Source organism: Callospermophilus lateralis, chromosome 9 (genome assembly GCF_048772815.1).
Source record: "Callospermophilus lateralis isolate mCalLat2 chromosome 9, mCalLat2.hap1, whole genome shotgun sequence".
Taxonomy (NCBI): Eukaryota; Metazoa; Chordata; class Mammalia; order Rodentia; family Sciuridae; genus Callospermophilus; species Callospermophilus lateralis.
Window position 1 is genome coordinate 43,642,077 of NC_135313.1, and position 12,231 is coordinate 43,654,307.

At 36.1% G+C, this 12,231-nt stretch overlaps 1 protein-coding gene across 8 annotated transcripts in view; it reads right to left on the reverse strand.

Annotated features, from left to right (window-relative positions):
* Pms1 (PMS1 homolog 1, mismatch repair system component) overlaps nucleotides 1-12,231 on the reverse strand; it is a 78,576-nt gene that overhangs the window by 42,250 nt on the left and 24,095 nt on the right. For 5 of the 8 annotated variants that reach the window (XM_076865619.1, XM_076865614.1, XM_076865615.1 and 2 more), the window contains one exon: nucleotides 4,646-4,809. The exons of the other annotated variants lie outside the window; for them this stretch is intronic. In XM_076865619.1, the coding sequence (XP_076721734.1) occupies nucleotides 4,646-4,809 (164 nt within the window). The remainder of the gene's footprint in view (nucleotides 1-4,645; nucleotides 4,810-12,231) is intronic. 8 annotated transcript variants of the gene reach the window in all.

Sequence of the window (12,231 nt, forward strand, 5' to 3'; positions counted from 1 at the left end):
TCTCTGACTGTACTGCTTCAACTTTGGTGAGATGGGGGTGATCTTTAACACTGGTTCAATTGTGGCAAAGACTTTTCTCCTTGACTCCCCTCCCCATAGCACAACTAAAACAAAGGTGGGACACTGAAAATGCTTTGAGTAAAAGGCAAAGAGGATACAATGAACAAAGCATACCATAAAAAAATGAATATCATAAGAAGCAGATATAGATAAGATACCACTTATTAATCTTCAGTTTATAATCCAAATTTTTTGTGCTTCCAAATCCAAAACACAAAACAGTGTTTTCCTAGAGACTTGGAAAACCAAACCAAGAAATGAGGCTACTACATTTCACAATCAAACCAGGTTTCTGTTTTTGTATTTCTGGCTAAGGTCCTTGCTTCTTCCCAGACTGACTGAAAACAGAAATATTCAACCATTCAAAGTTGTGTTAACATTATATCAGACCTCAAAACACAAATACACACAACAAGAACTGACTCCAATAAGTCTTAACACTCTTGTGTAACATGGAGGTGGAAATGAGAGGGAAGCCATTCTTTTTCTTTGGGGTGGGAGGGATTGAATCCAGGGGTGCTTAACCATTGAGCCATTTCCATAACCCTTTTTAGGCTTATTTTGAGAAAGGGTTAAGACAAGCAATTGAGACTCACTAAATTGCTTGGGGCCTGGCTAAACTGTTGAGGCTGGCTTTGAACTCATGATCCTCTTGCTGGGATTACAGGTGTGTGATATCACACCTGGCAGGAAGCCATTCTTTGAATCATGTTACTCACTTTTTTAATAGTTAAAAACTTCTGAAATCAATACATCCAATTCAGCTTTTGCAACACCAGTGGGCTTCTAATTATTGAAACAAAATTCAGGAATGGAGATGTAGCTCAATGGTAGAGCATATGTTTTGTATGTTTGAGGCCCTGATTCAATCCCCAACACTACAAAACAAAACAAAACTTCAAAACAGTGTCTAAAACTACAAATATTTTAAGAAAAACTTAAAATCAATGAAGTATGAGAATAGCCCTTATTTAAAATCACAAATTTAACATTATGTTTTAGAGTTCCACAAAATTAATTGTTTATATGAAATAGCTAAGAATACTAAATTGGTTTCAGATAATACCATAGAGAAAAATTCTAATAACTACTTTATAAATGAAAATATATATAGCAAGACCTCACATGGATTCAGTTTTTACATTAAACCTGAAAACCATAGTGTTCATTTAAAGAATGGCTCCAGCAATTCTCCACATAATATCTACTTTAAATAAACTCACTGAATGCACTTGTAAATTATTTTCCTTTAGCTGTCTCATTATTCAATATGCTTTCAAGGAACATGGTGATGAAAGAAGAAAAATACCTCTTTCTAACATAACCATACTGGCAAGAACATCAACATTATCAGTATTCAAAGAATGTCTTGGCAGGTTAAACCTTCATAAAAAGAAGGAACACTATCTAATCCAAGTTATCAAAATAGCAATAGGACTTCTCATATTATGGGCAGTATGATTGTTGGTTTCTAAAGCAGAAAAAAAAAATAAAAACATCAATATTATCATGTTTAAATTTTAAACAAAGACCAAAACATCCTTCCCAACAGCATATGAAGGAGTGATGAAAGTTAACAATGTTTAAAAGAAAAAGACTAAGAGCACTGAAGGATTCAACATTTAAAGAGACTGAGGATAACATGTCAATACTATTTTGGAAGTTTCAACAATATAGTTAAACATTTCTTGAGGCACAACAGGACTACTGAGAAACAAAAAATTAGAATAATAATCTGTACTAACAACAAAAGAGCTCAAAAATAAAAAGCCTGTTCTAATTCAGCCCATGGTCTGTCTCCTTGCATAACAATAGCTAATGTTCAATTTTACTGTAAGACTTTTGATAATCTTTTATTACTTTCATAGTATAACATTCTCATCATATTCTCCAGAAGTTGAACTGCATCAGAAATTATTGAAGGCCATAAAGGCATTTGTTTAATATAAGTTCAGACAATAGTGTCCTCTGAAAATACTAAAATATAGTGTATTACAAAATACTACTTTCAATTCTCAGCAGAAAACACCTACACTAAACTTTAAAACTTAGAAGACATATATTGACTTCAAATGAATAAAAACTCGAGATTTCAACCAAATAATTCTGATATACTCATTTTCATTATGTGAGGCAATAATCCTATTTTGTCTATCATTCAAAACTTTTTAGTAATCACTTTTCTTTTACGAACAACTAATTCCTATCTCTACTCATATGTTAGCCTTTTCATCTGTTTTCCCTTTCTGATTACCATGTTTCTTCTGATCTTGGTGTTTTCTTAACTCGGAGACATTTAACTTCTAATTACTTAACGTCCTCTGAATCAAGAGGTCATAGGGTTATTTATATTAGCAGGACCAGCCTCTATCCATCAACATCCTGAGGAATCATACCATGGTAGAGCTGAAAGGGATCTCAAGGTATCATTTGGTTGAGCTCTATGCCAGCAGGAACAGGTGGCTGACTAGTCTTAATTTTTTTCTTTCAATATGACCAAAGATTTTGATCATAAACATTTCACCATGGCTTGAAGTTAGAAGATAAAGAATCTTCTTGATAAATGAGTAAAAAAGACATAGAATAGAAAGAAACTGAGACAAAATAGCTTCTGACCTCAGCACTATTACTCAGTTCAAAATGTGAAACAATTCCTTTGATCACTCTGAGCTTTATTCCTCATACAGAGATAATGCTGTTTATCTCACAAAGTTATTTTAAGTATTCTGAAATTTGGAAAAGGACTATGCTGGTGGGACTGCAAATTGGTGCAAGCACTCTGGAAAGAAGTATGGAGATGCCTTAGAAAACTTGGAATGGAACCATCATTTGACCCAGTTATCCACTCCTAGGTCTATACCCAAAGGACTTAAAATCAGCATACTATAGTAACACAGCCACATCAATGTTTATAGCAGTACAATTCACAATAGCTAAGCACTGGAACCAACCTAAATGCCTTTCAATAGACGAATGGATAAAGAAACTGTGGTATATATACACAATAAAATATTACTCAGCATTAAAAGAGAAAAAAATTATGGTACGTGCAAGTAATTGGATGAAGTTGTAGAATATCATGCTAAGCGAAGTAAGCCAATCCCAAAAAACCAAAGGCCAAATCTTCTCTCTGATAAGTGGATGCTGATCCATAATGGAATGCGGGGGAGGAAATGTGACTGGGCAAAGGGGAGAGTGCTGAGGAAAGTGGGTATGGGGGCAGGAAAGATGATGGAATGTGATGGGCATTACCATCTCTATACATGTATCACTGCACATGTGGTGCAATGCTACATCTAGTATCGTGTACAATAAGAGAAATGAAAACTTGTGCTGCAATTGTGTACAATGTATCAAAATGCATTCTGCTGTCATATATACCTAATTAAAATAAATAAATAAATTTATATTTTTTAAAAAACACTGGGAAGAGAACACAATAGAGTGTACAGAACCTGCACTCCAAGGCACGCTAAGTTTCAAATTCCATTTCAACAACTTTTTAGTTGTCCAACACTAAGCAAAGTATGGAACCTCTTGGAGTTCAGCTCAGAGGACAACTGCAAAATTGATAAAATGTCCACCTCACTTGGTTGTTATTGTGAGGGTTACAGGAGATTAATGCACCTAGATAGATCCTGGCTTGCAAGTGTTAATTCTTTATTCCTCTGAGGCTTCCATGTTGCTGTGTGATTCTGCTCTCCTTCCACTAAATATTTCAAGGTGCTCATGTGGAATTTTGTAAAAAAAAATCAGAAAATACATGAAACTTTCTTTCCCATAAAATTCATCAAGCAATAAGATGAAATCCTTTCCTTATAAGCCCTGCTCTAAAAAATGGAAAAAAATGAGGTAGTTTCCTTAAAAAAACAAAAACAAACAAACAAACAAAAAAACAGTTTAGAAGGTAAAAACATGTCACTGAATTGTACACTCTTTAAAGGAACAGAACAAGTCTTACCCATCTTCAAGATTTTCAGAATCTTAGCTTTTCATAAAAGGGAGTGCTCAAGCATTTCTTGGATAAAAAAGTCTACTTAGGGAATCTCTGGTCTTATATATTAAGAATATAAGGTTTGATCAGATTTCATACGGATATTAGTCGACAAGTTATAGATTTTTTTATATAACAAAGATAAAAATAAATGAACGTGAACTATATTTTTGAAAAAAGATTATGTATTTCCCTGGGACTACTATTACAAAATACTATAAACCAGGTGGCTTGTAAATAGAAGAAATGTATTTCTCACAGTTCTGGAGGCTAGGATCCAAGATCCTAAAAGTCTGGTGAGGACCAACTTCCTGGTTCACTGTGTGTGCTGAGATGGTAGAAGATGAAAGGCAGCTCTCTGGAGTCTCTTTTATAAGAGCACTAACAACATTCATGAATGCTTTGCCCTCATGCACTAGGCTCCATGTCCTAAAACCATCACATTGGTGATTAAGTTTTCAAGAAATGAATTGGGTAGTGAAAGGGACGGTAAACATTCAGTCCATACTAGATATCTGATTTATATAATATACACTATTCCTTTGTTATATTGTATATTTAAAGAATTTTATAAAATTCAATAATGCTCACCTTATTATGTACAAAAACAATCCTTAAATCTGGTCTAAGGATACCATAACTTATGAGGAGATCCTGGACCTTTTTAATTTCATCTTTACATTTTTTAGCAGTGGAGTAAAATTGTTTTCTTACAGGTAGATTCTTAAATAATCTCAAAGCTGTTACAGTTGTACCTGTTGGTAGATAAGAGGAAAGCATATTGAGATTTGGAAAAAAAAACTTTACGGATCTTCAAATTCACATATAATCCATAATTACTCCTTTCTATTGCTAAATGCTAATTCTCCTCTAAGATTGGGAACCCAAAGAAGATTCACCTTTGCAAACCATTTTGATCTCCCCCTTGACTGTTCTAACTTGCTTAATATAATTTCTTCTATGTAGTCTAAACAACAATAATTTTATTTCTATCACTACAGAGAAACATGGGCTTACCAGAATGCAGTATCTTTAAAAATCTGCTAATATTCAAACCACTTGAGGATGTTGTTTGTTCTGTACTTTAAAGTACAACATACAGGTGGTACAAGACTACATATCATATGTGGTAACCTTAATTCCAAACAGAATTAATATCTACTAAACTGGTTTAATTTGCCTCATCTTCAATAACAAACATTCATAACATAGCATAATCAAACAAAAGAATTATTTTTAACTTAAGAATTAATTGAACTAAAAAAACTGAACATAGGTATAAAAATTTACAATGGTAACTATTAGGTTAATAGTTTTTTTAGCCAGGCATGGAGGCATAGGCCTGTAATCTCAACAATTTGGGAGACTGAAAAAAGAGGATCAAAAGTTCAAGGCCAGCCCCAGCAACTTAGCAAGACCCTCAGCAACTTAGAAAGACCCTGTCTCAAAATAAAAAATAAAAAGGACTGGAGTTATAGCTTAGTGGTAAAGCACCCCCTGGGTTCAATCCTCAATACAACAATAAATAAAGCTTTTGTTTAAAAAAAATAACTATGTGAAATTAGGACTAGAAGTTTGTCATGTATAATAGGTGCCATGTGTGGTTGTTTTCTTTTGTTTGTAGTACTGGTAACTAAACCAAGGGTCTCACACATGCTAGGCAAGTGCTCTATTACTGAGCAATACCCCAGCTCTTTTAACTTTACTTTGAGACAGGGTATTCCTAAATTGCCCAGGCTGGACTCAAATTTGCAATCCTGCTTACTTAGCTTCCTTAAGGGGTGAGATTACAGACATGGGCCACCACACCCAGCAAGTGCATGTTTTTAAACTACTAGTCACCAATTCATCTTAGACTTATGACATAACTTTTCCCAGAGTTGAATGCGAGTTGACAACCATTGAGAAGTCAAAAATTCAATTTATGTCTTTGGCTTCCTGTCTTGCCATATGATTTCTCCCTCCTACGTGTGCAGAAGCACTGTGATGCCCATTCACATAAGTTACTCAGCAGAGTTGAGCCAATGCTGGTACCATGCCCTTGAACTTTTCAATCTGTAAACTAATTTATTTTCTTTACAAGTTACCCAGCCTTGGGATTTTTTGTGCAGCAACAAAAACAGATTGTTACTGAGGAATAGGGTCACTGCTCTAACTATAAAATGTGAAAAAGCAGCTTTGGAACTGGGAAATGGGTATATTGAAAGAGTCTGAAGAGCAAACTAGAAAAAGCCTAGAATTTTTTAGAAAGCAGCACATTACAGGCAATTCTGGAAATAGTTTCAAAGACCAGGAGATTAGGCAATTAGTTTCAGAAGGAAATGAGGATTCTTTTGGAAAGTGGAGTTGCCTTATATGCCAGTGAAGTGTCTGTTGGCTGAAGGTATGGTTCAAGTGGGCCCAGGTACCAGTTGGTCTGTTGCAGATCTTGATGGCATCCAGGTATTGCTTATTTTGCAGATACACAGAATGCAAGAGTTGTGGCTGCTTCCACCATGATTTCAAAAGAAAGCCTCGAAGACCAAGCAGAAGTTTGCTACAGGGTCTGGGCCCTGGCAAAGAGTCTCCACTGGGAGAATGCCTAGTTGAACTAGGCCCACTGCCAGGACCCAAGAAACAAAGGGCAACAAGCCTAAGAAAAGATCAAACATCTGTGGGTAGCCCCAAAGAGTAGTTATGTGGCCTATGTCCAGCAAACTTGTAGGACCAGGGCTGCCTGAGGCTTCCCACCACTGAAGTATGTACAGGATATTAGAATTATAGCTTTAAGATGTAATGTCACCCCTACTGGGCTTGGGTCTTAATTTGGGATGATTACTGCTTTCTACCAGGTTTCTCTTCCCTTTTGGAATATGAATGTTTATCCTATCTTTATCCTACCTTTGTATTTTAAGAGTATGAAACTTGTTTCTTAACTTTTCAGGCTCACAGCTGGGAATTTACTTTGAGTCTCAGATGAGACTTTGGACTTTTAAGTGATACTGGAAGAGTTAAAAGACATTGGGGATTTTGGAGATTAAATGGCTGTATTTTTTTTTACTGTGTGACAATATGAATCTTGGAAGGTGGAGCAAAACACTATGCTTTGGATATGGTTTGTTCCTCAAGAGTTCATGTGTTGGAAGTCTGGCCCTTAATGTTGCACCATTAAGAGGTAGGGTCTAATGGGAGGTCATTAAGTTAGTGAGAACACCGCCTTAAGAATTCAGGAAGGGGGCTGGGGATGTGGCTCAAGTGGTAGCGCGCTCGCCTGGCATGCGTGCGGCCCGGGTTCGATCCTCAGCACCACATACAAACAAAGATGTTGTGTCAGCCGAAAACTAAAAAATAAATATTAAAATTCTCTCTCCCTCTCTCTCACTCTTTCTTAAAAAAAAAAAAAAAAATAGCTTTAAAAAAAAAAAGAATTCAGGAAGTTTTCTTGAGACCTCAATTGTTCTCTCAAGGGAAAGTCTTTATAGAAAAGCTGGACCCCTCCCTAGTCTCTGGTTTCCTGTCTGCATATGCTACTGCCACTGTGATGGCATCCACCATGAGATTCTCACCAGAGTCAAGCTAATGCCAGTGCCATGCCCTAGAACTTCACAATCTATGAAGTAAATAAACCTCTTTTCTGTTACAAGTTTTTCAAAACATCAATTTATTGCAGGCAATCTTGGCACTACTAACATTTGATCAGATGATTTATTGTCAGCAACCACCCTATGCATTATAGAATGTTTAGCAACATCTTTGGCCTCTTATCCACTAGATGCCAGTGGCAACCTCAATTTTGAGAATCAAATATGTCTGCAAATATGCTAATTGTTCCTGACAGGGTGAGGGTGCTGCCCATAGCTGAGAAACACTGATTTAGCATACAGCAACTAACATCTTTCTTTCTTTTTTAAGTAAAATAATAAACTAGAATAAAAAATGAAGTGCATCACAATAGTAATGATACATATTATTTCATGAAATATTTGTTTAGATTTTATGAACTGGCTTGTTTATATAAAATGTGTTTCTTATACTGAATTGGAATTTAAAAGGCTTAAAACAACTACAGTTGTCTTATTGCTTTTATATATAATATAATATATATGTATTTTTTTAGTTGTCGATGGACCTTTGTTTGTTTATTTATTTATTTATTTATATGTGGTGCTGAGAATCAAACCCAGTGCCTCACACATGTGAGGCAAGTACTCTACCACTAAGCCACAACCCCAGCCCTCCTATTGCTTTTGACAAAGGGTAAAAACCAAAAAGACATGGAAATCACAAGAGTAACACAAAACTTGTGAACTCTAAAATAAAATCAGGCGTTCTACAAGGAGAAAAAGAAATGAACAGAAACGAAACTAAGAAGAAAATTTTCTAGTTTAAAAGCTTGACCGCAAACTTTTTGCTTCATTACAGGGAAGAATATTTTTAAATTAAAGAAAAAATCACTTTCCATTGGAAATCCTAAATTTTATGAACATGAAGAAAATTTACAAACTTTCAGAAAGAAAAAACATTTCTTACAAGAAAATTTAACATAAAACTTCTTACCTGTGGTACCACAAGACAGACAATCTCCACCTGATTAAGGGGGAACTACAAAACCAACATCCAAGCATGTATGCCTGTAATCATCTCAGTGGTTCGGGAGGCTTAGGCAGGAGGATCGTTAGTTCAAAACTAGCCTTGGCAATTCAGCAAGGCCCTAAGCAACTCAGCAAGACCCTGTTTCCAAATAAAATATAAAAAGGGCTGGGGATGGGGCTCAGTGGTTAAGGGCCCTGGGTTCAATCCACAGTAAACCACCTCCCCCATAAAAAAAAAAAAAAAAAAAAAATCAAGAAAACACCCATCCTCTAGTAATAAAGACAAAAATGAAGACATTTTTGAACTTGCAAAAATTAACAAGTATATCACTTATTAGCACATATGATGAAAATAATGGAAGATAATCTCTAACCAAATAATAACGACATGAAAATACAGCTTTTAACCAGATGTGGTGACACACTTATATTCCCAACGACTCTAGCAACTCAGGAGGCTGAGACAGAAGGATTGCAATTTTCAAACTAGTCCCAGCAACTTGGCAAGGCTCTAAGAAACTTAGTGAGTCTTTGTCTCAAAATAAAGAATAAAAAAGGCTAGGGATGTGGCTCTGCGGTCAAATGCCCCTTGGTTTAATCTGGGTTGAATCCACAGTAGCCCCATCCCGAACTGCAAAATAGATTGTATAATGAAAGAAGCTGTGAAAATTAATTTGGTGAAAAGGAATCTTAAAAGCTGAATATAAACAGAAGATGGTCATGTGGATGAAATTGACAATTTAACTTTTAAATAAGGATTTACGACATGAAAGAGTTTGAGGCTCAATGTTTCAAACGATTATTAGTAACATTGGTTAACTGGATAAAACAGTTGGGAAAGGTGAGGGATAAAGCTCACAAGGTCCTAGGTAACCTGGCCCATAGCTATCTCCTCTCCTACCAGTCTCCTTTATTCTGTTCCTCTAGCAATTCGGACTTCTTTCCACCTCAGGGTTTTTGCACATGTTCTTTCTCCCACCCTCTGCATGATTAACTCCTTTACCAATCTTTAAATTTCAGTCTGAGTTTCACAACTTACAAGAATTCATCCCTAAATACTTCTCAAAGCCTGGTTCTTCCAAACAGAAGACAGGTTTTTTTCCTTCTCAGAAATGATGACTATTTGAAAAAACTTGTCTCCCTCTCCTCTATGAAAATAATTTACATTCCTAACATCTCCAACTTCCTTTGCAGCTCTGGCTTCACTCTCACAGCTTCACTACACAATGCCCTGCCCAAGGCTGCCTGCAGGATCTCAGATCCTGCCCCATCTCCTGGCCTCCCAAGGCTTTCCTTTGAAATCTCAGTGGTAGCCTCCATAACCCCATAACTCTTGCATCCTGAACACCTGCAAAACCAGCATCATGTGAATGACACCAAGGTCTGCCAACAGCACAAACTGTCCTTGACAGTCTGAATCACAGCTGTAGTGCTTATGAGAGCTTTGCTGGCTTGGGCAGTCCTGAGTGAGCAGAACACCCAATTCTCAAAAAACTTTGCTCTGAAAAGTCTTTGAAACAAATTTCCATTTCTACACCTTGGATGTTATGATGCTTGTCACCTTGCTGACTTCTTAGATTCTTTCTAGACATTTTTCATATTGCCCCAATGCAAAGATCTTCACTTTCTAATCTCTACATCAATCATACCTTCCCTGGCTGAAAACTTTACACATACTTCTTTTCATGGCAAATAGCAAATTTTCCAAATTTTTCTGCTTATCTCTTCTTTGCTACCAATTCTCACAGTAAAATCTGGCTAAAAGCCACCAGTAATACTTATGACACTGCCTGAATACTATGCTACCTTGAAATTTCCTCCACCAGATAAATGAGTCCATCACCTTTAAGCTCTACCTCCTACAGTCTTAAGTCTTAGGCAGAGACATAATGCAGCCAATCCTTTGCCAGAGTGTAATGTAGGTAGGCTTTAGTGAAATTCTCAAGTCTTTATTTCTATCTGAAATTTCATGTGCATAACTTTTACTGTCTATACTTCTATCAGGATTCTGATCTGATTCCTCACCAGGATCACCATTAAGCTCCATTTACAGCATTGTAGGCTTTCTCTAGTCTGATCTTCCAAACTTCTTCTTGAAAAATATTGTATTTTAGTTGTTGATAGACCTTTATTTTATTTATTTATATGAGGTGCTGAGAATCAAACCCAGTGCCTCACACATGCCAGGCAAGTGTGCTACTGCTGAGCCACAGCCCCATCCCCCCTCCAAACTTTTTCTGTGAATCAATTCCAAAGGCTTTTCTGCATTGAAAGGTATTGTGAGCCCCCTTCTCAATATCAATTTTATGCCTTAGTCAGTTTTTCATTACTATAACAAAATACCTAAAATAATCAATTTAAAAAGATTAATTTTGGTTCATAATTTTGGAGGTTTCAGTCCATAGTCAGCTGGGCACTCTGCTTTGGGGGCTGTTGTAAGACAGTACATGATGCAAAAGCACATAGCCAAGGCTGCTCACCTGTTAGGAGCTGTGAAGCAAAGACAGAGGAAGAGAAAGGAATGGGGTCCCCAAATCCCCTTCAAAGGCACACTCCAAATGACCAGAAGGCCTCCTACTGGGACTAGTCTTTAACCACTGGGCCACACCCCTGGGCTTCTGAGGGACATTCCAGGTCCAAATTATAGCACCCATCCATTGAATTCTTCAGACATAGTATTATTTTTAATTCTAGAATTTTCATTTGGTTCTTTTTTATTTTCCATTTTTCAACTGAAATTCTCCACTTTATTAATGATTTGGGCCACAATTTCTTCAAAGTTATTTTACACAGTAGTTGCTGTTATTTCAAATATCTGGGTAATCTCTAAATTTGCTTATTGCAGGAAAGATGGTGGAATGTGATGGACATTATTTCCCTAGGTACATGTATGACTGCACATATGATGTGATGCTACATTGTGTACAATCAGAGAAATGAAAAGTTGTGCTGCAATTGTGTACAACGAATCAAAATGCATTCTGCTGTTTTATGTATCTAAAATAAATAAATTAATTAAAAAAATTTGCTTATAGCATTTTTATACTAAATTTGCTTGTAGCAAATTGTAATGCTATAAGTAATAGCAATTTATAGCATTGATTATGGATGTCAGTTTTCCTTTGTTCATGTCCCTCAAAACTTTAATTTTTGCCAGACATTGTGTACAGAAGAATAATATTGAAGAAGATAATATTTTTCCCGAAGGATAAGTCTTTGTTTCCAGTCAAGTAGGTAGAGTGAAGAACCGATCTCTTCAATCTAGGAATTTATCTTTATTTAGTTCTACTTTGCATGTGGTCTCCAATGTCTCAAGGATAGAATCAGACCTTTTCCTCCAGAAAGGTTTTAAGATCTTTCTTCCTTTAGCTCAGTCCCATATTTCTTCATCATTGCTTACTCAGCAAAAGTCTGGAAAGATGGTAGAATATAATTTGTTCCATCATTACCCTAGGTACATGAATGGTATGACTACATCACATACAATCACAAATATGAAAAGTTGTGCTCCATTTGTGTAAAATGAGTCAAAATGCATTCTGCTGTTATGTATAGCTAATTAGAACAACAACAAAAAAACAAAGGGGAAAAGAAAAAGATTCTGTG